This window comes from Molossus molossus, unplaced genomic scaffold (assembly GCF_014108415.1).
Source record: "Molossus molossus isolate mMolMol1 unplaced genomic scaffold, mMolMol1.p scaffold_m16_p_13, whole genome shotgun sequence".
Classification (NCBI taxonomy): domain Eukaryota; kingdom Metazoa; phylum Chordata; class Mammalia; order Chiroptera; family Molossidae; genus Molossus; species Molossus molossus.
The window spans coordinates 32418146-32443145 of record NW_023425348.1 but is presented as its reverse complement, the minus strand read 5'-3'; the positions used below and the strand labels follow the sequence as shown (position 1 = coordinate 32443145).

Sequence of the window (25000 nt, the reverse complement as noted above, 5' to 3'; positions counted from 1 at the left end):
CCTGTGGTACTTGGCTGTGGGAGACCGAGCAAACGACATTCACCACATAAATACTAAGAATTTTAATTTCAGTTACTATTGCCCTGTTCAAAATGCATGTTCAGTTAATATCGCCTACACTTGTTGCAATATAAACACATGTGTCTACAAATATTATGAGCATGTCTTTACATGGCAATAAACATGGTTTTTCTTTATTAGTCATTTCCATCTGTAGTCCTCTTACATACATTTTCTGTAAAGCCAACACTGGAATGTTACTTTTGAAATGCTTTGGAAAAAAAAAAAAATGCTTTCTTCTCTCCTCTACATCAGTCAACATATTTTTCCAGTAAAGTTTTGTTTCCAAGTCACGTACATCTTATAGAATCAAAATTAAATTGTCTAAGAGTTAACGTACATACGTAATTATATACGCCATAAAACAAAGGAAATGTGTCTTGCATCTGTGACAACTCACTTGTCCTGGAGACGCTCCAGGTGCACTGCGCTCATTCGCACATTCTCCGAGGTCGGTTCCACCTTCCGTCCAGTGAAACAAGCCCAGTTCCGGCCCAGCACATCGTGCACCCACCCGGTCATCGTCTCGTGGCAGTAACTGGTCACTTTTTTGCCCTCTTCTTTATACTGCAACAAATAAGAGAAGGAAAGGCCGAGTGAATCTGGGGCTGACTCTCAGGTGCATTTCCCTGCCTCCCAGGCACAGCAGAGGCACCCCTTTTCCATTTCACCTTCGGGATCAGCCTCTGCCAGCCAAACCAAAAGCTTCACCTGAAAGCCTACATTCAAGAAAGTTCTAGAAAAGGAAGAGAAATAGATGTCTATAGGATAAGCACTGTTAGTCACCAAATAAAATTTATGTAACAAAACACTTCTGGGTATGCAAGGTAGGGAAAGAAACTAACATTTTTTATACAACTGCCGCTTCCAGGCATTTACAAATGACCTCACTTCATCCTCACAATAAACCTGTGAGGAAACAGACACCCAGAACCCTTCACACTGAGGAAACAGAGGCTCAGCTCAGAGATGATATATAGCTCCTACCTAAGGTAAGAAAGCTATTACATGGCACAAACAACACCCTGGTCAGCTTTTCGGACTATATTTTTCTGCTCAGAGATGGCCCACGCCAACAAAATACAGGAACAAGTGATAAAAATTTTCCACAGGACTAAACAAGATCCTTTCTTCTGTCAATCTTCCAATCTATTAGGCTATTCTGATCACAAGGGAGCTAAAAAACCTGATTACCAAATGCTCTGACCCTTTTATTTCATTAATATGGCCCTTGTCTTGTTTCAAGCTAACTTTGCCAGGGGTGGGAACTTTTTACTGCCAAGGGCCATCTGGACATTTACAGGCCATACAAAATTATCCACTTAAAACTTAGCCTGCTATACTAGGTCAGGCTAATTAGGTGAGGCCTGTGATGTTAGCTGGTATTGATTCCGTTGGTCTTATGTGGCCTGCGGCTAGACTTTCCCCACCGGTGCAAATGATTTGAACCAGAGGCTTTGGCTCCGGAGCCTAAAACTCTCATGCTATAACATCTCCTCGTGGAGGAGGGAGACACATTCCACAGTGAGAACACAGAGTGTGAGATGCAGGAAAAACAATGCATGCTAAGTTTCTATGAGGAGGGAGTGGGTACAATTTCAGACACGGACTTTATTTAATGACACAAAAGCAGGCAACTCAACAGCACAGTCAGCTGTGTTTTGATATTTCTTGTGACAACAGTATACAGTGGGTTGGCTTTGGTCCAGGGGCGATAGTTTGCAGGCTCCTAATGCTAAGATCATGAAACTGCAATCTTTATAGGTCAACAGCAGTCTAATATCAGTAACCTCCTACGATGCAACCTCCACCCTCAGAGTTCCACTGAGAGTTTCTCTTTGGCACGGGCTCTTGATCATGTTCCCTTCTCTCCTGTCACACGCTAGTCACACAGACCAGGTGTGGCTAAGCTGATGCTCCCCACTCCCCTGCTGTTTTTAGAAAGCAGTCTTGACAGTGCTGTAAGAGTTCTTGTGAGCTATACTGCAGAAATCATCAAAAACAAATAGATGGAAAAAAACCCCACTAAACACAGACAACACTTGCTGCAGTCTAACAGAAAAGGGAAAACAAAAACTAGAACCAAGTAGAAGCCCAGATTTTCTAGTATAACAGTGACTAAGTAAATGAATACATCAAAGGAATATTGCATAACATTTTAAATGATCCATATGAGCCCGGCTACTGTGGCTCAGTGGATTGAGCATCGTTCCCTGGACTGAGAGGTCCCAGTTTGATTCCTGGTCAGGGCACATGCCCAGGGTTGCAGGCTCCATCCTCAGTAGGGGTCGTGCAGGGGGCAGCCCATCGATGTTCCTCTCTCACACCGATGTTTCTCTCTCACACTGATGTTTCTCTCTCCCTCTCCCTTCCTCTCTATCTAAAAATAAATAAATAAATAAAACAACACCCATTAAAATAAATAAATAATGATCCACATGAGTTCTACAGAAGAGCGGTGAGCTAACCCAGGCTAGAGAAGGCTGTTTGCTTTCATAAACAGAGTTCCGCTGGCACGCGGCCAGGCCACTGGTTTCTGAGCTGTCAGTGGCCACTTTGGTGCCACAGCACAACAGAGCAGCTGCTTCGAACACCGTGAGGCCCACGAAGTCCAAAACATCTACTATCTGAGAAAAAGTTTGCTGACCTTGCTACAGAACAATACAGAGAGAGCAGCCATGCTACTTTAAGAGGAAAAAAATACAAGGTGAGCCCTGGCCGGTTTGGCTCAGCGGTTGGAGCGTCGGCCTGCAGACCAGAGAGTCCCGGGTTCCCGCTAGGGGCACGTACCAAAAAATAAATAAATAAATACAACATGGTACTTAAGTTGAATGTAAACCCATACATTTTTTTTTTAAATGAAGTATGGTGTTTTAAAATGGAAATGAAAGGTGAAATGAGTCTCTGGGTGGGATTTTCTTGGTTATTTACCAAATGGAGATGGTTATATAAATTTTGTGAAATTAACCACTTTAAAAAATACTCTTATTTCCTAAGAATGAGACTCACCCTACAAAGTCCTAGAAGAAGTTAACTATGAGGAATGGTCCAGGTGTCACTAGGGGCTGCTAACTTGGATCCATCTGGTATTATGGTTACACTTCCTGAAAACAATCATTATTATTTACATAACTTATTTTATATTTTGCTGTTCTTTCATTTATTTATCAAATATGTAATGGGCACATAATATTTCCCAGGCACTGTGTAAAGCACTAAAAATGCACGTACATATGCATTGATGAGGCCCCAGCCCCTAAGTAGTTTGGAATTCAATGAAGTAAACAAACATGTAAATAATTCATTGCAACATCATGTGGTTCAGCAAGTTAACCATGCTTGGAGGAGTCCGAGAAACTTCCCCATCTATGCAAAAATTTAGATCACAGACAAAATGACTTTCCCAACGTACCAAAAGAGCTAGGGGCATTCAAAGTAGAAGAAATAGGCCCTGTTTCTCATCAGTGTGGTTTTGCTCACCTAGTTGGGACAACTGAGTCATAGTTATAAGCATGATGGTTAACACCAAATAAACTTCCCCTGTGAGAAGAAGGCTGAGTTATTATTGAGAGGGGGGAAAATCACCAGAGCATGACTGATTCTGTTCCAGTCCCTTGATCACTCATATTTGTTCAAGGGCTCTCCGCTCCCCTTCATCATCATTATTACACACCCACTGGACCTTAACATGTACCTCACTTCATACTTCATAGCAGTTCATAGATTACTTATAGATGCTAGAGGTTCAAGAGAACATAGGTAATGCAGTCTCAGATGAGAAAAAAGAAAGACCAAAAGAAGGTGGTCAAACTAGAATGTATAATCAAGGACTTCCAGAAGCAAGCATTCTTCTCAGTACCACATACCACTTTTTCATACACTTTGTCTTCACACAAAGAGCTGGAGAAGTAGACACTGAGTCAATTGCCGAAAACACTGAGAGAAGATACTAGAATCCTCACAGCAAAGGCTAAAAACCCAATTTGCAAAGAGCTGCCATCTGTATCATTTGAGCCTCACAATGATTCCTTGGGATAACAGATATTATATTTCTCATGGGGGAAAAAAAAGTGGCTCTGCAAAGTGAAATGGAGAAAACATTCAAATATGGATTGACAGGTTACAAGGATCTTTCCTTAAAACAAAACAAATAAAAACTGAGGTCCAAATTGTTGCCCAAGGCCCCACTCTAGAAGCACTAACAGCCATTTGCCATTGTCCAAGTGCCTTGAAGGACATGGTCTTCAGGTATGATGACCCAGTCGGGATCCAGCTCTGCCACTCGCTGGCTGTGTGATCCTCAGCAAGTTACTTGTCCTCTCTGTGCGTTTGGTCTCCTCATCTATAAAAGCAGGATAACAGCCTCCACCTGATAGAGCCTGTTGTGCATATACTAACCCATTTGGTTTTCAAAGCAGTCTATGAGGTTACTCTTTACATGCACATACACACACATGCACACACGCACAAACAAGCATTGTGAGAAGAGGATTTTTGTTTCTTCAGTGAGTAGGATACTGTCTGGCAGTCAGAACAACAAATGCCAAGTCCTGTTTCAACAGTAACACAGAAACTCAGAAGAAATACAAAGTTTAAAATTATGAGAAGTGTGGTGCTGCCACAGTGTCAAAGATCAAATTCTTCCTAGTGTTACTTCAGACGTCAGTTCTCCTCTTCAAAGCTCCGTGTCCCTGTCAGTAACTTCAGCTGGACTTAGAAGTTCCAATGTATCTCTTCAAGCTTCCTAATGGCACAGTCCTTACTTACATCTATTTTTTTTCCTATTTAATATTCATAAAGCCTGGTTAACAGTTCTTAGTTTAGACACACTCTTTTTTTTTTTTTATCCTCACCCGAGGTCATTTTTCCACTTTTTATTCAGATAGAGCAGGAGGGAGGGAGAGGAAGAGAGAGAGAGAAACATCAATGTGAAAGGGACACATCGAGTGGCCGCCACCCGCATGACCCAACCAGGGCCGGGGACAAACTGCAGCCAAGGTACGTGCCCTTAGCGGGAACCGAACCCGGGTCTCTCAGGACCGCAGGCCGACGCTCTAACCGCTGAGCCAAACCGGCCAGGGATAGACACACTCTTTTTAAATTTATTTTTCTTTATTGAATATTTTGAGAGAGAGAGAGGAAGGGAACGGAGAGATAGAAATCTCGATGAGAGAGAACATCAATTGGCGACCTCCTGCATGCCCCGCACTGGGGATCAGGCCCTGACCGGGAACCAAACCAGCAACCTCTTGGTGCATAGGTCGACGCTCAACCACTGAGCCACACCAGCTGGGCTAGACACTCTTTGTTTACATATTTGGGAGTATGTATATACCTAAGGATCCTAAATAATCCTTAAAAACTACCACTGTTTTTATTGTTTTAACTCAAATGTACAAAGGAAGCTACCCATTTGTGTACCATTTTTGATACATTACATTGATTAAATTATTTTCATTTTAAATTTTATTTTATATTGTTCTACACTTTTCTCCAATCTAAAATAAGTCAAGATTTTTATTAGAACCTGAAATTACCTTAGAAAAGGTAGGATGGGCTATAACACCCAGTCTTAGGTGCAAGACAGCTTCAGCTTAGGAGGAACAGACATTTACCCCTCCTGAAGCCAAGTATTCAGTACCTTAACTCAAGACCACACACTGTGCCCTGTTATCCTCTTGGTTTGAATGTTCCCAGAGTATCTGTAATTTTTCCTGCTATTGCGAAATACTTATGTGATTTTTGACACTACCAATTAAGAAAATGAAATCTTGGCTACACTATCCAAATGTAGTCAATTTTTTTTTTCTTCTAAGGGTTTTACTTCTTTTATATAAACATTAGTCTCTGAATGCTGCCTTGCACAGATGGGGTAATTTAAATTTCTATTATTTTATGCCAAAATCTATTGCAGCAAATAGATAATTTCACAAAATTTGAAGAACCTCCAAACTCTTGCACTTACGTTTAGAAAACTACTAAGATTCAATAACTATCCATTTGCAGCTTCAAAATTACTATTGGGTTGCTAAGCATTAAAAAAAATCCCCTTCTTCCATTTCCCACTTATTTTATCAACTATTCAGTTAACTCTACCAAGTAATACCAACAAATTTAAAAAACAGATTGGTCTACTTTAGAACTTGTTACTTACCATGGACCTCTTTCTCAACTGATTTTTGACACACAGAGGGGATAAAAATCACTTACACATTGTTTCCCTGATTAATAATATACTTAGCAAATATTTGAATACTTGAAGTAATGCACTGGCCATGGGACAAATGCAGTTTAATAAAAAGGACTTTAACCTTAAATCCTGTTCTGCCACTTAGTCACGTAACCACAAGCAAGTCACAACTAGGGAGCCTGAATTTCTTCATCTGATAATGGGAATGGCAACTACTTCACTGGGCTCCTATAAAGCAGGGTTGGGAGACGTTTTTCTGCCAAGGGACATCTAGACATTTGTAACATCATCTGTGGGCCATACAAAATTATCAACTTAAAAATTGGCTTGCTATGTACAGTCAGGCTAATTTGGTGAGGTATGTGATGTTAGCTGGTATTGATTTCATGGGTTGGACATTCCCCACCCCTGCTTAATGGATAAAGACAACATTGAAATGTGAAGAGTTTAAAACACTGAACAAGTAACAACATAAACACTCCCATCTGTACCATGAGGATACAAAGCTGTTTAAGATTTTATCCATGCCATTAAAAGAACTTACATTTTAGCCCAAACTGTCAACTGAGCTGTTGGTACGGGTCCTAGCCTGTCAACCAGTGATTTCCAAACTGAGATGAAAAGATGAGCCATAGAAATTTTGAAAAAAAAATATTATGGTTTCTATTTATATTTGTAATATAGAAATAAAATTGAAAATGAACCTCCACTATTGTTTAATAGACAAAGCAACACTGATATTCCATGCAGTCCCAATACCAGAAATTCACCTGTCATGGCCAGTGTGCTGCCTGTGAGCTGCTTAGGAATCAACATGTTCCCTCTTATATGTGCCTGCTCAAATTGATTTTTGTACTTACTGATTTAATTAAGCTCTCACAAAATGAACAAGTAGCTTAAAATAATACTTGCAAAGAAACCAGGATTTGCAAATTCTAAAGATGTAAATAGAAGCAAACATAAGAAAATGACAAAGCTTATGTTTACCCTATTCCTAGTATGAGTTCTGTCATCCATGTTAAAAGATAAGGTTTTAGAAACAGATGCTTTGAAATGGTTCCATCACTGCAGTGTTCTTTTTCATCTTATTTATCAAGTAAATGCTTCACTTCAAATATGTCTATTAAGTTGTCACCCCTAACAGCCAAACAGTAATTCTTCTAAACTCTACTCAACCTGTGACATTATTTCTTTCTTTATTAATATTAGGGGGCGGGGAGATAGAAACATTGATGACAGAAAACATCAACTGGCTGCCTCCTACATGCCCCCCCCCCCCCCCAAAATGGGGATTTGGCCTACAACCTGGGCATGTGCCCTGCCCGGGAAATGAACCAGCAACCTCTTGATGCATGGGTCGATGCGCAACCACTGAGCTACATTGGCCAGGCAACCTGTGACACTTAAACTTTTAAAACAATCGGTCAACCAATAAAATTATTTCAAAGATTTTAATTAGAAAATTCTGTTTCCAAATGTTGAAAATTTGCAGTAATGAAAATTATTGGTAACAGAAACTCTTACATTGCTTTTGGCAACAAATTCATGACAACAAAGCATATTTGTGTATTGTTTTCAGGGGTTATCATCGTGAAATATATCTGCAGGGCATTTTCGTGACAACAAATGTTATTTATATTTATGATTCCATATGTTTGATAGAAAAAGAGTAATGTACATATATAATTTTTAAATGTATCTATACATACTGTGGAATACATAATAAAAATCTGGATCTCTAGGTGTATTCCATCGAGATCATTCACCATTTCTGAAAAGTGGAATGATTTAAGGATAAACCATATATGCAGAGATACTACATTCCAGCAATACTTAAAAACAAAGAATGTTTATTCAACTTTTTGCCCTTGGTTTCCTGTGTACATAATGGGTGGGGCAAAGGTAGGCTTACAGTTGTATGTAAAACAGTTTATTCCTGTATTATTATTTATCAGTTACCTGTACTGTATTATTTTCCATTCGGCCTATAAACCTACTTTTGCCCTTCCCGTATGATCTACATGAGTGCAGATTAACCACTCCCATCTGCTGTCAGGTCTGGAGGGTGAGTAAAGCCATTAGATGGCAATGAGAGAGAACAAGGCACATTACATTGCACTAGACCCACACAAAAGCACCATACTTCTCTGTTGTTAATTCTCACCTGAGGATATTTTTCCACTGATTTTAGAGAGAGTGGGAGGGAGGGAGGGAAACAGAAAGAGAGAGAAACAAAGATGTGAGAGAGACACATCAAGTGGCTGCCTCCCATATGACCCCGACCTAGGGATCAAACCTGCAGCCCAGGTACATGCCCTTGACTGGGAATGGAACCCGAGACCCTTTGGTCCATGGGCCAATGCTCTAATCCCTGAGCCAAACTGGCCAGGGCACCATATTTTTTTTTAATCCTCACTGGAAGAGGTGCTTAGAGAGGAAGGGAGTGGGGAGGGAGACAGAGAAAAATCAATGTGTTGTCTTCCCTACACTCCCGACCTGGGGCCAAACCCACAACAAGGCAGGTGCCCAGATCAGGAATTGAAATGGCAACCTTTTGGTGCACAGGACAACACTCAACCAATCTGGCCATTCCAGCCGGGTAAGAGGACCACATCTTTCTTCAGAAGGAAATAAACTTTCTTATGTTATTTTTAAGGACTTGCTCTAGTTTTCTTACTAAATAGACTTGCCCATTTTTTTTAAAGTTGAATTTTAATGAAGTAGGAAACTGTCATAGTGTTGCAACCAAATGACTTCCAGCATTTTACTGAAGGAATTGGAAGCTAGATTTACATGTAAAACTGAAGGGTAAGAGATTTATTTATTTCCAGTGCTGAGAAGACAGTCAGAACCAAAATATATGTTCTAGAATTAGTTTAAAAGAACACACAGCAATTTACCACTCAACAAAGTAGCCAAAATCCCTTGGCTCATTCATCATTTACTTGGCTCATAAACTCTTTTTATTTTAAATGTAATTTTCAATTACAGTTGACATACAGCATTATATTAATTTCAGGTGTACAACTTAGACATTTATATAACTTGCACAGTGATCACCTCAACAAGCCTACTACCCAGCTGACACCACACATAGTTATTACAGTATCATTGACTATATTCCTTACATTGTACTTTATATCCCCTGCTCATAAGCTCAAAACTGTGAGGCTGGGAGAAACCTTAGCATTCATTTGGCTGGTGCTTCTTGCTGAGAGTCATAGGAACAAAGCAGACCTACAGAAACCCAGGTTAGTTGATTCTTCAGGATTTGAGGCACCACTATAGTCATAAAGCTATTTTCCCTGACAGCTAATTTAGTTTTCAGTAATTCTGAATGTTTACTCTTTGTAACTCTGAGTCCTACCTTGGCCTCTATTGTCTCACATGAAAATTAAAATGTAAATAAACAAACAGAATAAAATTTAAAAGCCTCATCTGTTTTGTGCAAAGTCTCCTACAGATAAGTCTCGAGGTTCCACCATAGGCTCTGAGGACTCAGAGGTAACAACAATTCCAGAAACATATCAATAAAACAACAGGACAACACAGCGATATATTATTCCATTCTCTTCCTTTTAAAAATATTTATTGAAGCCCTATTATTTGTCACATATTGTGGTCAGTAATACAGAGCTGATGCCTGCCGTCATGGAGTGTGAAGACCAGAGGACGAGGACCGGACAAGCCGGCAACCACAACAGAGAACGCTAAGCAGTATGATATCACATGGCTTCTAACACATATATTTGCAATTGTGTACCCACCACACCTCTTTTTCCATAATCAAAACAAACATTTAGAGGCAAAGCTACTCACAGAGAAACAATCACTTTGGTAGAGGTGCTTTTAAATTCCACAATACATTTTTATACATATTGGTTGCTTTGTCCGTATTTGCATCCTGAAAACATACAGCTCTCTCAGGACTCTGGAGGCAGGTACCCTGATATAGTTTAGAGCAGAGAACCGAAAACATAAACATAGTACCGTTCCTGATTTGTGCTTCTCTAACCCTACAGAATTAAATATTTGTAAGCTGGTATTACCTGTAAAAAATCTTTGAAAAGACAAGAGAAGTGTCTTCCAAGCACCTATACATTTCTACGTGCATTAGGTGCTTAAGATAAACAGGGAAATTGAGAGGATTTTCAGTCTGGAAAAAGATGCCGACATGCTATCAAATCATCCCATTACAGCAGGGTAACTACTACCTGAGCGGAGGTACCCGCAAAGCGCAAGGACGGACACAATGGTGTTTCTCCCTCTCACGGAGAGAGCTGCGGAGGGCTTCAGAGATGGCATGAAGGTCCTGAGTGAAGTAGAAGGATCAGGTCCAGAGGGAGGATGGAAGAAAAGATCCAGGCAGTAGTCGGTTATACTGTTACTTCACCTTGGCAAGACAGATCCTTCCCAGAACTGCAGAGCAGTACCCCTCAGACGGTGTAAGAAGTTATCTGAACTCATAATGTAATCATGGCAACCGGCTCTCTAGAGTGTCTCCATTCAAGCAGAGAAGAGGAGGGAAGTCCTCCCACACAATATGAGTTAGGTGTAGCCCCACATTTTCCTTTACTAAGGCTGATACTGATCAGCTCTCAACACTGAGGAGGAAACTACCCTATTGTTCAGCAGGAAAAGACTAAATGATAATGATAAGGTGTGAACAATGGGGTATTAAGATAAGTGAATTTGGCAAAGGTTTTTAAATTGTGCTTAATCTGAAGATTACAAAGCCCTCCTTCCCATCTGGGGGACTACAAAGAAAAGAAGAAAGTAGTTTTTGGTCTTGAATGACAGGACCCTGGGTTGGGAAAGAAAGTGAGTAGACTCATTTGGAAAAGAAACCTAAGCTTCAAGTCAATTCTTCTCCTAAATTCTCAACAGGAGCCAATGTAGTGCATACTATATTCAGTTAAACTAACATTCATGATGTTTACAGACTGAGGCCCACCAGAAAGTCTACGGAAATGTGATCCAAGTACTAGTACTGTTCTTTAGCCCCAAGGAAATGCCTAGGTTTGAAAGACTAGCCCTTGTCATTTAACACTTTAACTGTGAGCTTAACCAGTATCTGAGACTAATTAACCTTATCTGTAAAATGAAGCTCATATTGTTTACTTGATAGGGTTTTTGAAATGTAAAGTACCTCAAATTCTTAGCACAGGGCTGGCACCTAATTAAAAAAAAACAAAACAAAACAATAAAACCCCAACAAACAAAATGTATTAATCATTCCATCTTTCTGCCAGGGATACTGCAGGCCTCTGATCTATGAAAACACACCCTTCAGCAGTTTGGCTTATCTCAGAAATGCCTCTTCCTTAGGATCATCTTCCCACCAATAACGTATCTACACATCTCACGATATCCTGAAGCCTTATTCTCTCCTTAGGATAGATGATGGGGTCCCTCAAGGTAATCAGGGAAAGACAAGGCAGGCATTCAGGAAGACAGTAACTGTGAATAAAATTTGCACTCTGAACAAAACGAAAACACAACACTCCAATCCTAGCCTGTTTGGAAAAATCATTTCGAGAGAAGAGTGTTCAAAAGAGAAAAGAACCTTATGTTGTATATTGTTCCTTTTACTCAAAGGCTGAATGGCGAAGCCACCTAAGACTTCCAGAGTACTTTTTTTCTTTCTCCTGCGTAGTCTCTGGCTGTTCACATTCCAAAACGGTGCTGGCTGCTTTCCACGGAAATGTTCAGGAGGGCAGCTGCCTCGGAGGTAGGTCACCGGGACTCCTCTGCATTCTACATGCCCATAAAGACTCCAGGAGGGTCTGTGGCTGCTAGGGGCCTCCGCTAGCTGTCAGAGGTAGGTGTGGGTCCAGTGGCGCGTGCTGCTCTGCCTCTCAGCCCCAAAGCCTGTTTGGGGCTGTGGTTTTAAAGGAGCCCCTCAACAGATGCTCTATTTAATAACTATAAGACAATAAAAACTAGAGTTAATACTGTCTCTTAGCAATGCTTAATCATATTCATTTCTTTAAGTAAAAAAATACCAGACTTAGTGTTTGAGAGGCTGGTATTTTTTTTTTAATGCTAGTGAAGAGATTCACAGAAAGCCGCCATTCTCGAAAGCTGAATGCTAAAGCAACGCGTATCGCCCGTGCAGCCCACAGGCTAAGAAGCAGCGCATGCAGATGCATTTAAAATGAACTGCCTCTGTGGAAACCTGATACAAGTTTGAAATGTACTTAAAAATAGGCTAATCTAGCAACCTAGGTGCATTAACACGTATATCCTACCAATTCTAAATGTAGGCTTAGTGTGCCTTGGATCCCTAATTCCAGGTACAAGGCTATTTACCCAATTTAAGAGCAAATATAAGGAACTACCTCTTTTTCTACTGGTAGAGGTGTCTCCATCATTAGGAGGTAGAGCGCAAGTTTTAAGGCAGAACAGCATAAATTGCACTCTGAGAATACCTTGCTTTTTGTAAGGAAAAAATGGTGAATTTATTTTGGGAGCATTTCCTATTATATCTTTCTCCTAAGCTCTCACTATACAGTACAGTAAAGATTCTGGGAAGTTCTAAAATAAAGGAAATGATTTAACTCAATCTACACTTATTCAACTACCAGAAGAGAACTCAGAAGAAACAGTTTATTAGTTACAGCTCTGATTTTTATTTTGACCTGCTATTAGTGGCTGCTGGAATGATCTCTAAAGCTTGACCAGATGGAATGTTATGCATAATGAGCAATCCTACCTGGCAGATGCATGGACCACTGTTGGGCCAGTAAACAGTCTGGCAAATGCTGTTAAAGGATAAGGCTATAGCCAATTTCATTTTTTGTGTCTCACTTCTAGTACTTAAGAGCTAAGTAAAGGAGGAAGGAAAGGGAGGGGGGAATGTTGTTAAAATGAAAGTGAGGTTAAGTCCCTATCAACTGTACTCTCTAACCACACATTTTTCCATCGAAATTCTGGACATCTAAGTTAATGGATCCAGTGTGAGCAATGATTTAAATATGTTTCTGAGAGTGTGAGGAATATAAAGAGTGAAAAATATCCTCCTGTTCCAGTCCATATTTTATGTTCTGGGAAGGAGCCGTTTTTAAAAAGACAGGCGCTATCTCACAGGAATGAGTGACAGGTATGTCAATTTCTCTGGAAGAGCCACCTTCGCTACTGGAAGACAGACTTAAAATGCCATGGCCTCACATGGTTTCTCATGAGTCTTTTTAGGAAAAAAAATGAACAACCCTTAAGCCAATCTTTTCTTATCTGGGTCTTTTGGGTTCATGGCTATTTATGGTATAAGCATCATATCTATCATATCTGGAAGAATTAATCTGATATGTGCAAACAGAACATGCTCAAGTTAAAAAAAAAAAGCACTCACACAAAATAGTGCAGGCATGTAAAAAGTAGCAAATAAGCAAGCTCAAGCAAGAAATCTACAAGGAAACCATAATCTTTCCAATCTTGTCTCCATCTCCCTGATGAATAAATATATTAATCTGCATAAGCCATTAGAAGGAAACTTGCTTGTAATAAGAAAGTTAAAAATATTTCAATGGAGCTCACCCAGTTTGTTCCTCTGATATGGTAAATCATATATTCCCACAGTTCCCAGCTGCATGAACAACTGACTGATAAAATCAGTGACATCCTATGAAGAGTTTACAATGGGAAACTAAGTCATTATGTTGAGATTAAACATCATCATGAAAGAAAACAAAAATACATGGTTATGCATGCATTAAGTGTTAAACTTCTGATTTCTCCTCTCAATTGAAGCTTTCTTAAAAGTAAATCCCAAGGTGTTTTTTAAAAAATATTCTCATCCTATGTATTGAATCTACATTGAATCAAGTAAACCTATTATAATGACAAGTGTTCTAAAAGCTGAATTGTTACATCTTAAAAATGAACCCAAAATGCACCATGGAAAAAAAAAAACAGTACACGATTCCCAAATCCTTTACTGTAGAAACACGTTTGACATTTCCGGCTGTTGTGACAAGCTTAAAACATAATGACAAGTCACTGGCCCACAAAAGGGGCAAATAAATCTTCTGATATGGTTTTCACCAACCATTTCCCAGACATCCCAAGACTGCCAAATTTTCCTGTTCTGAGTAGCAACCTGCTTAAGTAACATGATGGTAGCATCTTTTAGCTTACGGTTCTACTAAGACTGAGGGGCCCAAAACAAAAACTCAATTAAAAAAAAAAAAAAATCAATGAAATTTGCTTGACTTTCACCAAATAAAGTTTTCACCCACAATGAGTCTAGTTTCCCTTCTATACATCTTCTTCAACTCTTAAATAATTTCGTCTTCAAATTAAATCCGAGCTCTTTCTCTACTGCTCCCTTTTACAGGCTCAGAAAAAGTGAAATGAGAAACAGGAAAAGGTTAGAAAGCCTATTCAACTTGAGGGTATTCTTTGGGGTTTAGTTTGTTTCATAAGACTTCCTTCCACCAGGCAATTTGGTAGAGAGGATGGTGTATAGAGAAGCTTTATAAAAGCTCATCAAAAAATAATGAACAAAAGCATAAAGAAGAAAAAAAGGATCACTTATCCATCCATCACATAAAGTCAACCATAATTAAATGTCTTTTATATTGTTTTGTTTTGTTACACTGTATTTTTATAAGAAGTTGGCTGCTTTTAATTTGCAGGTATTTTTGAGGGGTGCAAATTTATTGGAGTGTGCCAACTATAACCAAATGGTAAATGCTATTAAAATATGATAGTCTCAGAAACTGGTCTGTAGACAGTACTGTGTTTTATTTGGGGCAGCACACTGAAAAGAAAATTGAAATGAAGATCTCTACGAAAGTTTCCATTTTGCCATAGGTCTGATTACTCCTTATTGTTTTACATAAAATTGTTTCAAATGTTCAGGTACCTGCCTGGGTGGGCCCTGAATGCATCTGAATGTGTAACTCCCATGAAGTTACACATGTAACTGAATGCCTACAGGAAGCTGAGAAGGAAAAATGATTTACCTTGCGCTTTCTGCCCAACTCAAACTATGCACAAATTTTCAATATGAAGATTCACTTCCTGCCAAGTTTTTATCTAGCTTGAAGTCACATGCAAACAAACAAAAACAACAAAAGAGATTATCAAGCAAGAAAACCAAGGGGAAAAAGTCATAGGAATCTCAAGTCATGAAAAATGTTCATCTTCCAAGTGCTGCCTGAGAAGAACTTAATAAAAGAAGTTCCCAAGAACAGATGCGGTATTGCAATTGCTTCAAAGTGGGAACTCAGGGAAAAGGATGTAGAAGGTGTCTGCTCTGCTGAGCTGCAGGAGGCTCCTGGGAAGCAGAAGGTGGAGCAGGAGCCTAACAGAATACCCTGTGTATCATGTGCTCAGTGCACTTTAGCAGGAATAATAAGAAACAATCTGATGAAAGCATTATCTGAAGAGGGTAAAAGGAAACAAGTAGTAGGGTCTTGTATGAGTCAATGGAGAGATAAGGAAATCCAACTGGTTTGTAGAATAACAATGTAGAGAATAATGATAGCAGGTATACAAGGCAAAAATTTGCCAGATACTTCTGTCATGGCCATAGGTTGAGCAGACTCTGCCATAGTTTACTTAAGACACTGAACAAGACACTGGTTAAGTTTTAATTATTGTTTTATTTTATAAAATAAGTTCATCCTTATTTAAAAGATACTCTCTAGCCCTGGCTGCTTTTGGTTCAGTGGTTAAGAGTGTTGGCCAGCTGATTGAAGGGTCTCGGATTCTACTCTGGTCAAGGGCATGTACCTGGGTTGCAGGTTTGATCCCTGGTCAGGGTCCTGTGGGAGGCAACCAATCAATGTCTCTCTCTCACACTGATCTCTTTTTTTCCCTCCCTCCCATCCATTCTCTCTAAAAATCAACAGAAAAATATCCTCAGGTAAGGATTAACAAAAATAAATAAATAAAAAAGATACTCTCTACATCTGTAGGGAAAAGTCTCATGTGTTTTTCTCATTAAATAAGTTTGTGCTGTTCTTGAGTTACCAACCCAGCATGGTTTCCCCAGCACCTTAGTAGGAAATACCCTGATGCATGGTGAAATCCAGCAAGTGTTTTGTTAACTGTCACCAAACGTGATTGCTTTTCCTATTATCCTAAATCAACTCCACTCTATCAGTTTTCTTAAAATTTTTAAACTCTGCTCCCTGTATCTTTCAGTTAGATTTGCAAAAAGGACATTATTTTATTACTCTGAAAAAAAATCTGTTCATCTGGAACTGCTTGATTATGTTAAGAGAAGTTTTAAAACCAAGTATCATGTATATATTCTAGTCTGCTTATTGATATTACCATCTTCATCACAAGTCCTGGTTGATTTTTCAGCGGGAAAAGAAAACATGGCCCTGATAAGGGTTCTGGTCAAATGCACACTTAAAATATACACACTGAAGTCAGTAGCAGAACAGTCTTCCTATTCCTATTTTTATTCCTAGTAAGAGAATACCATCCAGAAGCAGATAATTAGATAGGGTTCTGTCCTATGGTCAGACAAAATTAGGGTTATAGTTGTTTGTATGGGAAACAATACAATAATTAATAAATAATAATACAAGAATAAACTTTTGCATACAACGGTAAACCTACCTTTGCCCCACCCTGTAGTCACTCTTCCTGCTTATGGCTGATAACACTTATAACCTTATTTAATATTAAACAGTGGTTTTCTCTTGATCTGTGACTAATGTCCTATGGGTATGGACATTTACCAAATTTGCTCACATGGTGATTTAAAGTGAAATACAAAGATGTGTTCTGACTCCTTCAGTCACCAGCCTTTCCCTCCAACCCCACCAGCCTCCTACTATTTAAGCTGAGAGCAAACTGATTGAGAAATATTAATAGAGGAAATTGCCTTTGTCTATTTCTGATTAGGAGTCAAGTAATTAAATGCTGATTTTCGAATTTTTCCTACCAGTTTCTCCAATTCTACATAAGTAAAGAATGAAAACTTTTCTAAGCCAAATGGGTAAAACTATTTACTCATCTATTTATATACTACTTCTCATCTTGCACCTATATAATTTATTCAACCTATTTCTCAACTGAATTCCACTTCAGTTCATTTTTATTTTTCTAATAAATATGAAATAAGTGTCTATCATGTATCAAGGAATAAAAAGGAGGGAGTGGGGGAAGGCAGAGGGGAGAAAGAAGGAAGGAAGGTGAAGGAGAGGGAAGGAAGGATGATACATAGTAACAGCCATCTTGACTATCTCTTTCCTTGTGCATCAATTCCATAGGAATTCTCAATCTGAAGGCAAAAATACTGAAGGGCTGTGACAGAATACCTGTGAGAAGTCTGCAAAGCCCTAGGCTCAGGAATACGCAAACAAGAATTATAATCAGATTGAATTATATTTATCACATATGCACTACAGTTTAGAAAATTCATGTAGATACTGTTATGATTATCCAGGAATAATATTAAAAATATTTAATAACTGATCAAGCATGGGCTTCAACAAATAAAATGGACATCTGACCCTCAGCAGCCACCATGGATAGACGGTTCTGGCCAGCTGAGTAGCAGAATGGCCAATCCAGGTGCGGGGATACAATTTTTTCCTGTCCATTTTCTTTTTTCCTATTAAAGAGGGGTCCTCATCATAAAAAATATATTGGGAACTACTATCCAAATAAATTGGGTTGGCTCAGATTTGGTACCATATCCTAGGAATTAAATCACAATCCATGAGATAAATCACAATAAATTTAGAAGTCAGTCTTTTGCCGGTACTTTGTCTTTTATTAGTATTAACAGAGTTTTTCTCCCACTTTCCCACGTATTTCCAGAATTGGCCAACTCTTACCAGATGTTCCAAAGGCTGAAAACCCGATCCCATGAGAAAATCTGTCTTTATACTCAATTTAAAATGAGAAACAGCTAGCCTCAGGCTTGTGGTTTCAATTTACTTAAATCATTTCATATTCTGCCAGTAGGAAAAATTCCAACTTCATCAGGCTATCTGGGATAGACTACAATCTGTGCTAAACTATTTTACCTCGAGTATGCCTGCAATTGGAAGCAATGTGTTAGCATATAAGAACAGACAATAGCCCCGGCCAGATGGCTCAGTTGGTTGGAGCCTCGTCCTGTACACCAAAAGGTTGCAGGTTCAATTCCCAGTCAGGGCACATATCTAGGTTGTAGGTTTTGATTCCAGGTCAGGGTGTGTACAGGAGGCAACCAATCGATGTTTCTTTCTCAAATTGATGTTTTTCTCCTTCCCTTCCTCTATCTTTAAAAAAAAAAAAAAAAAAAAAAAAAAATCAATAAATATATCCTTGGGTGAGGATTAAAAAGAAAGGAAAAAGAAAAAAGAACAGATAATAATTCTTCCCTAGTCAGAGAAGAAAACAAGCTGGCCTGGCTGGACAACTTCTTACTTTAATCAGCTCAAGGAGTAACTCAATGCTCTCGATCTCTTTGTCTTAATTTAGTCAGATAAGTTATTCACATTAATATATTTAATACATTATATTACTTCAATGAGTTACTTTGGTCAATTTCTCAGAAGCAACAAACAATGATAAGAAAAAGCATAATTACTCCAAAATTTCTTTATAATATCCATATTTTTCCTGCAAATTCAATACAAAACCAAGTCATTAAGGTAACATTAAAATTTAAATATAGATGGATTGTACATATTCAAATATAGATCAGGTTTTTTAACTTACTGAAATCATAATTTTAAATAAATTGGCAAAATTACATCACCTAATTTCTCTGGGGAAAAAGTGTCAATTCCGGTTATCTTCTTAACCTTAAATTAAAATTCTGAGGGTCTACTCATTAGAAGAGACTTCAGATATTAAAAAAACATGAATGCATTTTCCACCAAAACTAACCTTAAAAAAGGCAAACCACTTGTAGTCATTCAACACAATCTCAAAGCCTTGATTGTAAATGATGGTGAAATGGCCAGAATTGCCCAGGTCATCATACGCTGTATCCATCTTCTTTAGGTGCACCACTACTTTTTTCTCTGGTGGTCCTAAAGAAAAGAAAATGCACAACAATGGAAAATTACTTGTAATTCAATGAGAGGAAACATCTCCTGTCATTTCCGTAATTTTTAAGCTGCTTTCTTTTCATGCCACCCAATTTGAGCCAATCTGACTTGTGAAGATACCAGACTTTCCATCTCATTGCCTCCCTCTGTATAGTCCTGGAGGGGTTTCAGTCAAGTCTGAGGAGTGAGGGCTGGAAAGACAGCAATATGCCAGCAGGCACAGAGACCCCACAAAGTACAGCACCTACCTTCCCAGAGAATCCAAGGACTGAGGACATTTTTCCACTGAAGTAAAGGAAAAATGGGGGATATTGAAAATGACAAGTGGAAATGAAGAGAAGATAAAATGATAGTCAAAAAGTGGAAATATAAAAAGACGTACTATCAGAACAAAAGAAGATAGAAAATGATTTCTTCAAAGAATAGGGCATCTTTCTCCATAATGGCTCTACAGTTCAGAACTTCAGAACGTGATTCCTTCCAATGTATTCAGCAAACCGGATGTTTCTATCCTGTAAAGCTAATTTGTGCTGACAAGAACTAAACTTTTAAACTTCAGAAGATGGGGGCTCGAACATGTGGATTCCTTTCATTATTAAGTCAGAGGAACAGTTTATAGACAGAGGCTGCCTGAACAGGGTTCTGCTGTGTCCACGCAGAGGTGTGCACACTTTGGGTTGCCCATGGTTAAAATGCTCTGAAACAGGAGATGGCATGTGCCCAAACAGTGCAATGATCTCCCTTCTGCTTCAGACCTCCGACTTCAACTTCAATTTTTAGAAGAAAAGATGGTTAAAATGCCCAGGGTTATGCAACACCACAGTCCTCTGATGTTGGGTAGTTGAACTGGTCTGTTTTAGTAACAAATTATCTGGCAATCTCTGTTGTGCTGACAAGGAAAGTTACAGCTGAGAGCCTCCCTCATTCTGGCCAAGCTGCAGGCTGGTAAAGTGCTTCTTCTGACCCAGGTGGTGTGTGTGCTATTTTTCTCCCTTCACTAAATTCTGTCCTTGTTGTAACCATGGTATCTGAGGGTACATGGACTATCCCAGTGTGTTCAAGCAGTAGATAGTTATTGAGTGCCTTCTATGAGCTAGGCATTGTGCTTGGTTCTAAGCATTTCCAAATATAATTCATTGCTAAAGAGTTATTAAAAGAATAGAACAACAAACTTTTATAGTGCTTCCCTGCAATACATAAAACAGTGCAGAAGGGTACCAGAAGTTTTCTCAGACTCTAGCATCAACACACATCCAAATCAAAATAACTGAAGGGCTCTTTCCCACAATCTAAAAAAAGAAGAAAACTTTTCTAATATTCTTGAGTGTTTGAACTTAGTTCTCACCAGCACGAAACCACCACCAAAAAAAAAACAACAAACCTCTACCGTTTGGACAGGAGATCATAAAAGTTTAAGGTCTGAACTCTCTTCCAAACAAACCAAACAGAAAACAAAAATTAATAGGGGAAAAAATAAAGACTTTTAGAAAGTATAAAAGCCCAGGGAATAACCAAGAAAAGGTGAAGTTAGAAGTTCGCAGCAGCTCAACTTGGACTTGGCCCCGGCGCAGGAGAGGGCACCCAAGTGCGGCCAGGACGCCCCCCCTCGTGCAGGTGTGCTCCTCCGTGTGGCCGCTGCGGAGAAACGGGACAGAAAAGGAGTCCGCGGCTGGCGCGGGAAGGGAGACAGTCCCGGGCTGGCGGCCGCTTACCCATCACCGAGCAGTTGACGTCGCGCTGGGAACCCGCGCGGCCCACCTGGAAGACCCAGGTGCCCAGCAGGTCGGGGTAGGTGCAGTTGGCAGGTGTGTCGCAGCTCGCGGTGCCGAAGCCGCAGAGGAACAGCACGAGGGGGGCGAGCAGGGAGCGGGGCGGGGAGCCCATGCTGGCAGGGTGGAGGGAGGCGAGGAGGCAGAAGCTGCAGGGAAGCCACCAGGAGTCTGGAGACCCAGACCGCGTGCGCCTTAAAATAACCAGAGGGCCGGAAACCCGCGCTGGGCAGGGGCGGGGTCTCGGCCTCCGCGAGGTGGGGGAGAGGAGAGGGGGGGAGGAGGGGGAGAAGGGGGCTGGGCACCTAGGCTGGCGTTCGGAGCGAGCACCTCCCCTCGCCTGGACCTGGAGCCCCGAGAGCCAGGGCACAGGGTTTATTGCCAAGGGACAACTTAGAATTAGAATAGGATTTAAGAGCCACGTTTGGTCAGCACGCGACCCAGACTTGCTCCCTGAGAAGGGGACACAGAGAATTCACGCCAAGTCCACGGGGTAGGGGGGGGGGGTATGAAGGAGGACTGAGGCAGTAGTTGGGAAAAGCAGGAGGGGGGGGTCACTGGGGGGGGGGAAAGATGGGACATCTGTAATACTATCAACAATAAAAAAATAAGTAAAATAAAATAAAGATAGAGAGAAAGAAAGAGGGGCAGAGAAAGGAAGAGAGACAGACCCACAGAAAATGGGGTGGCAGGGACAAAGGTCAGAGAGACAGAGACCAGAGGCCAGGTGAAGGAGGGGGTGGGGGGGTTGGGGAGGGGTTGGGAGGGGAGACTGAGGTGAGAAAAAGTCCCAGAGAAGGAAAGATCAAGTAAGTGGAGTATCATTTGTTTTCTTAACTTTGTCCTCACCAACTCAAGTTTTTGTTTTGTTTTGTTTTGTTTTGTTTTGTTTTCCTCAGAAAAGTCAACTTGCTACCCCCAGCCGCCTCAGCTGTTTGAGAACTGCTCTTCCTTCCGTTTTCCAAAACTTTCGCTACCTTCTTTTGGCTTGGTTTTGTTCAGTTTCCTGTTAGCACTGTTTGCTTATTATCCACAAGAGAATTCAGCTGTAGGGCAAACTTGTGGTTTTTGTGAACTGGTTGTTTTTGTTTTCCCTGCAAACCTTACAGAGTTTAGTGCTGGTGCAGGCTCACACGTGCTCTCTCAGATTATGTTGCTCAGTCCCTTCTCCTTTTACTGCTGAAAACCAGGGAGAGGAAGTAACTTGCTCAGGGTGAGGAAGGGAGCTGGTAGGAGAAGGCTGGTCTTATGAGCAGCAACCCAGTATGCCAGTCTGATCTCCAGTAAATATTAGGTAGCCTTTGTTGGGCTTCAGAATGTTCCACCCCAATTATGTCTCAGTGATATGCAGATTGTTTTGAGCTAAATGCAGCTTCAGCTCTGGGCTCAAGAGAAACTTATGCCCCTCCATTAAGTACCTAAAAGACTTAAATTGGGGGCCCTTGCTCATAAAGAGAGATCAGATGTAACCTCCTTTTTCCTTATTTAAAGGGTAGGGCAAACTTACAATTACTAAACATATGCTATTCATCTCATTTTGCAATGACCTTTTGAAGCCCTGTAGTCACCTAACCTCATCCCTAGCTCAGAATGTCATGTATACCCATTTTACCTTTTTGTCTTTGAACTTCTCATGTATGTGGGATTTCTGACTCTCTTATGTTACAGGGTTCCTCTCTCTCTCTCTCTCTCTCTCCCCACATATGTATGTATATAATCACGTTTTCTCTTATTAATCTGCCCAATGTCTATTTGATTGTTAGACTGCTGAAAAAACTTTGACGGTAGAGGGAACTGTCTTCTTCCCCATACATTATTTCCAGGTGCCTCCTTGTTCAGTTTAAATATCACCATTTTCTGTTGAGAGCTCCTCTGACTTTATTGGCTATTGTTGGAAGTTGGGGCTCCTTTCCTGCACAGAGCCTATTAGGTGTCAGACTTTTCTGTGCCCCTGACTTCTAAGGCACTTGCATTTTGCCCTCATCACACTGGTTAAAATAAGTATGTGTGTCTCTACCCCTTCCACCAGATGACAAGCATTCAACAGGAGTAAGTACACATTATTCACCTTTGTCTTCTGAGATTCTGGTTTGAAAACACTCAGGAAGTATCCTTGGGTATTAAATGCAGTTAATAACTTTAAATTGGTTTCTAGGCCTGAAAGCCTAATTCGATTTGGCAAGAGGAGTTGCCCTTGAAAGCTCAGAAATGAAAGTGCTCTCTAATGTAGGCACAAACTACAGAGGCAAGGGGGAAGAGACACAACACCCTACTTCTAGGTTTTATTGCCTTTTACTTAGGGTAAAAAGTTGGCATCATAAAATTAAGCTAACTCACAGTTTAGAGATACATTGACAGAGTAGCACTGCCTTTCTGAGCCCCTGGGAAAGTATGCCATTAGTTGTTAAAACATTAAAACTTTTATTAGGTCATCAATATTGAAGAGCTGAACAGTGAATTTGGAAATTTATGGGTGTAATCAAAGCAGCACACTTAACTTTAAGGAAAGTTTAAAACAGTCTTTATTCAATGAATGATAACTAGAAAGTGATCTTGGAGACCTCTTAGTCTAATGGATTCATTTAATAACAGGAAATGGAGATCAAGATGTTACCGGCAAGACCACAAGACCTCAGTTCTTGTTTTCGTGAAGGAACACTTTCAGTCAAGAGATAAAGTGCAGCAAAGCAAGCAAGAATTTGTTGGCTTCAGCAAAAACACACTCAGGACAGTGAAACAAGGAACGGCTTAGCGTAAAAGAAGCAACAGGAGAACCTAGGTTCGGCTGCTTTGACTCGCTGGGAAGTCAGAGAAAAGGGGCCTTGGAGACAGGTACAGGGGGTTGGCCTGAGATGAGCTGCAGCTGCCCATTGTCCCCCTGGTTGCAAGTCTTGTGGGGTTCCTTAGAGTTATGGGATGTACGCCTGTGGGGAAAGGAGAGGGGGAAGGGAATAACATGGGCATGCTCCCCAAAGGGAGAGAACACCACTGGGTCCTTCATCCTGAGGTTTTTTATTTCTCTCTTGCAGGGAGGAAATCCTAGGGAAAGTCTCAGGGGAAGGTTTCAACAGAATATGCATCATCTTTCCAGGTGTGCTCTTTCAGTTCCCAGTCTCTGCTGATTGTTCAGTGTCAGGGGAGGGGTCTTTAGTCAATGCAGCTGGTCCTGAGGCTGCCATGGTGTCACTTGTCTGGTATTTGCTGCTGACATACATTTGAGGCCTAGATGTTATTGATAGGGAAGGTCTGGAGTCCAAACCGAATGATCATCTATATTCTAGAGGAGGACAAGTTATTCTTGGGTGAAATCTGTGTTTTTCCAGTTTTGCCCCTTTTTAAACACCTGGAACTTTCCACCCTGGTGACCTTCTGTACCTGGCCCATCATCCTTGTTCTGCTCATGTGTGTCTAACTGCCTGTCACAGAGACATAACAATAATTTGGTGAATGTCACACTGCCAGTGACTGAGATTCAAGAATAAACCTCATGTTCCTTGATTTTCAATTGAGTTTATTTCCAATTATCTATTAATTAATCACCAAGGTATTGTCAAAATAAAATGCCAGCCCTCTATACATTAAGGGGAAGGAAAATAAGTAGTGATTCCCAAACTGCTCATATCCGAAGTTTTATTTTTATAGTGAATATTTTATAGAGACTGCAATATTGTGATTTATAAGAACTATATTTATGTTTGATCATTCAAATAACCAAAATATACTTCTCGGATAGATTTGGTTTTCATCCATAGTCCCTGTATCACAGCTCCACAAACCAATAAAATTTCCTGAGCAAAAACAGTAATGGGAGCATCTTTTGTTATAATATTTGATCTCTTCTAGTTCCTGAAAATGCTTCAGAGCCCTAAAGGTGCAATGGGTTCCTTGTTGTTCATTTCAAGCCCTTCCACCACAACTGGGTTTATGTAAATGAAAGAGACATTTGCAAAGCACCTAAGGATGGGGGCTGG

The 25000-nt window shown here is 40.2% G+C and overlaps 1 protein-coding gene across 11 annotated transcripts in view; it reads right to left on the bottom strand.

The window, feature by feature from the left end:
- Positions 1-25000, bottom strand: part of CTSC (cathepsin C) — a 94739-nt gene that overhangs the window by 18104 nt on the left and 51635 nt on the right. For 5 of the 11 annotated variants that reach the window (XM_036258133.1, XM_036258132.1, XM_036258134.1 and 2 more), the window contains 2 exons: positions 19097-19242; positions 461-627 (listed from right to left, as the gene is read on the bottom strand). In XM_036258133.1, the coding sequence (XP_036114026.1) occupies positions 461-627; positions 19097-19204 (275 nt within the window). In that variant the 5' untranslated portion in view covers positions 19205-19242. Of the gene's footprint in view, positions 1-460; positions 628-3069; positions 3165-3926; positions 4137-6794; positions 6862-11822; positions 12176-13786; positions 13872-15216; positions 15294-16534; positions 17058-19096; positions 19243-20972; positions 21201-25000 lie in introns of those variants that run through there. The other 6 variants (XR_004959213.1, XM_036258136.1, XM_036258138.1 and 3 more) reach the window with 6 other exon arrangements.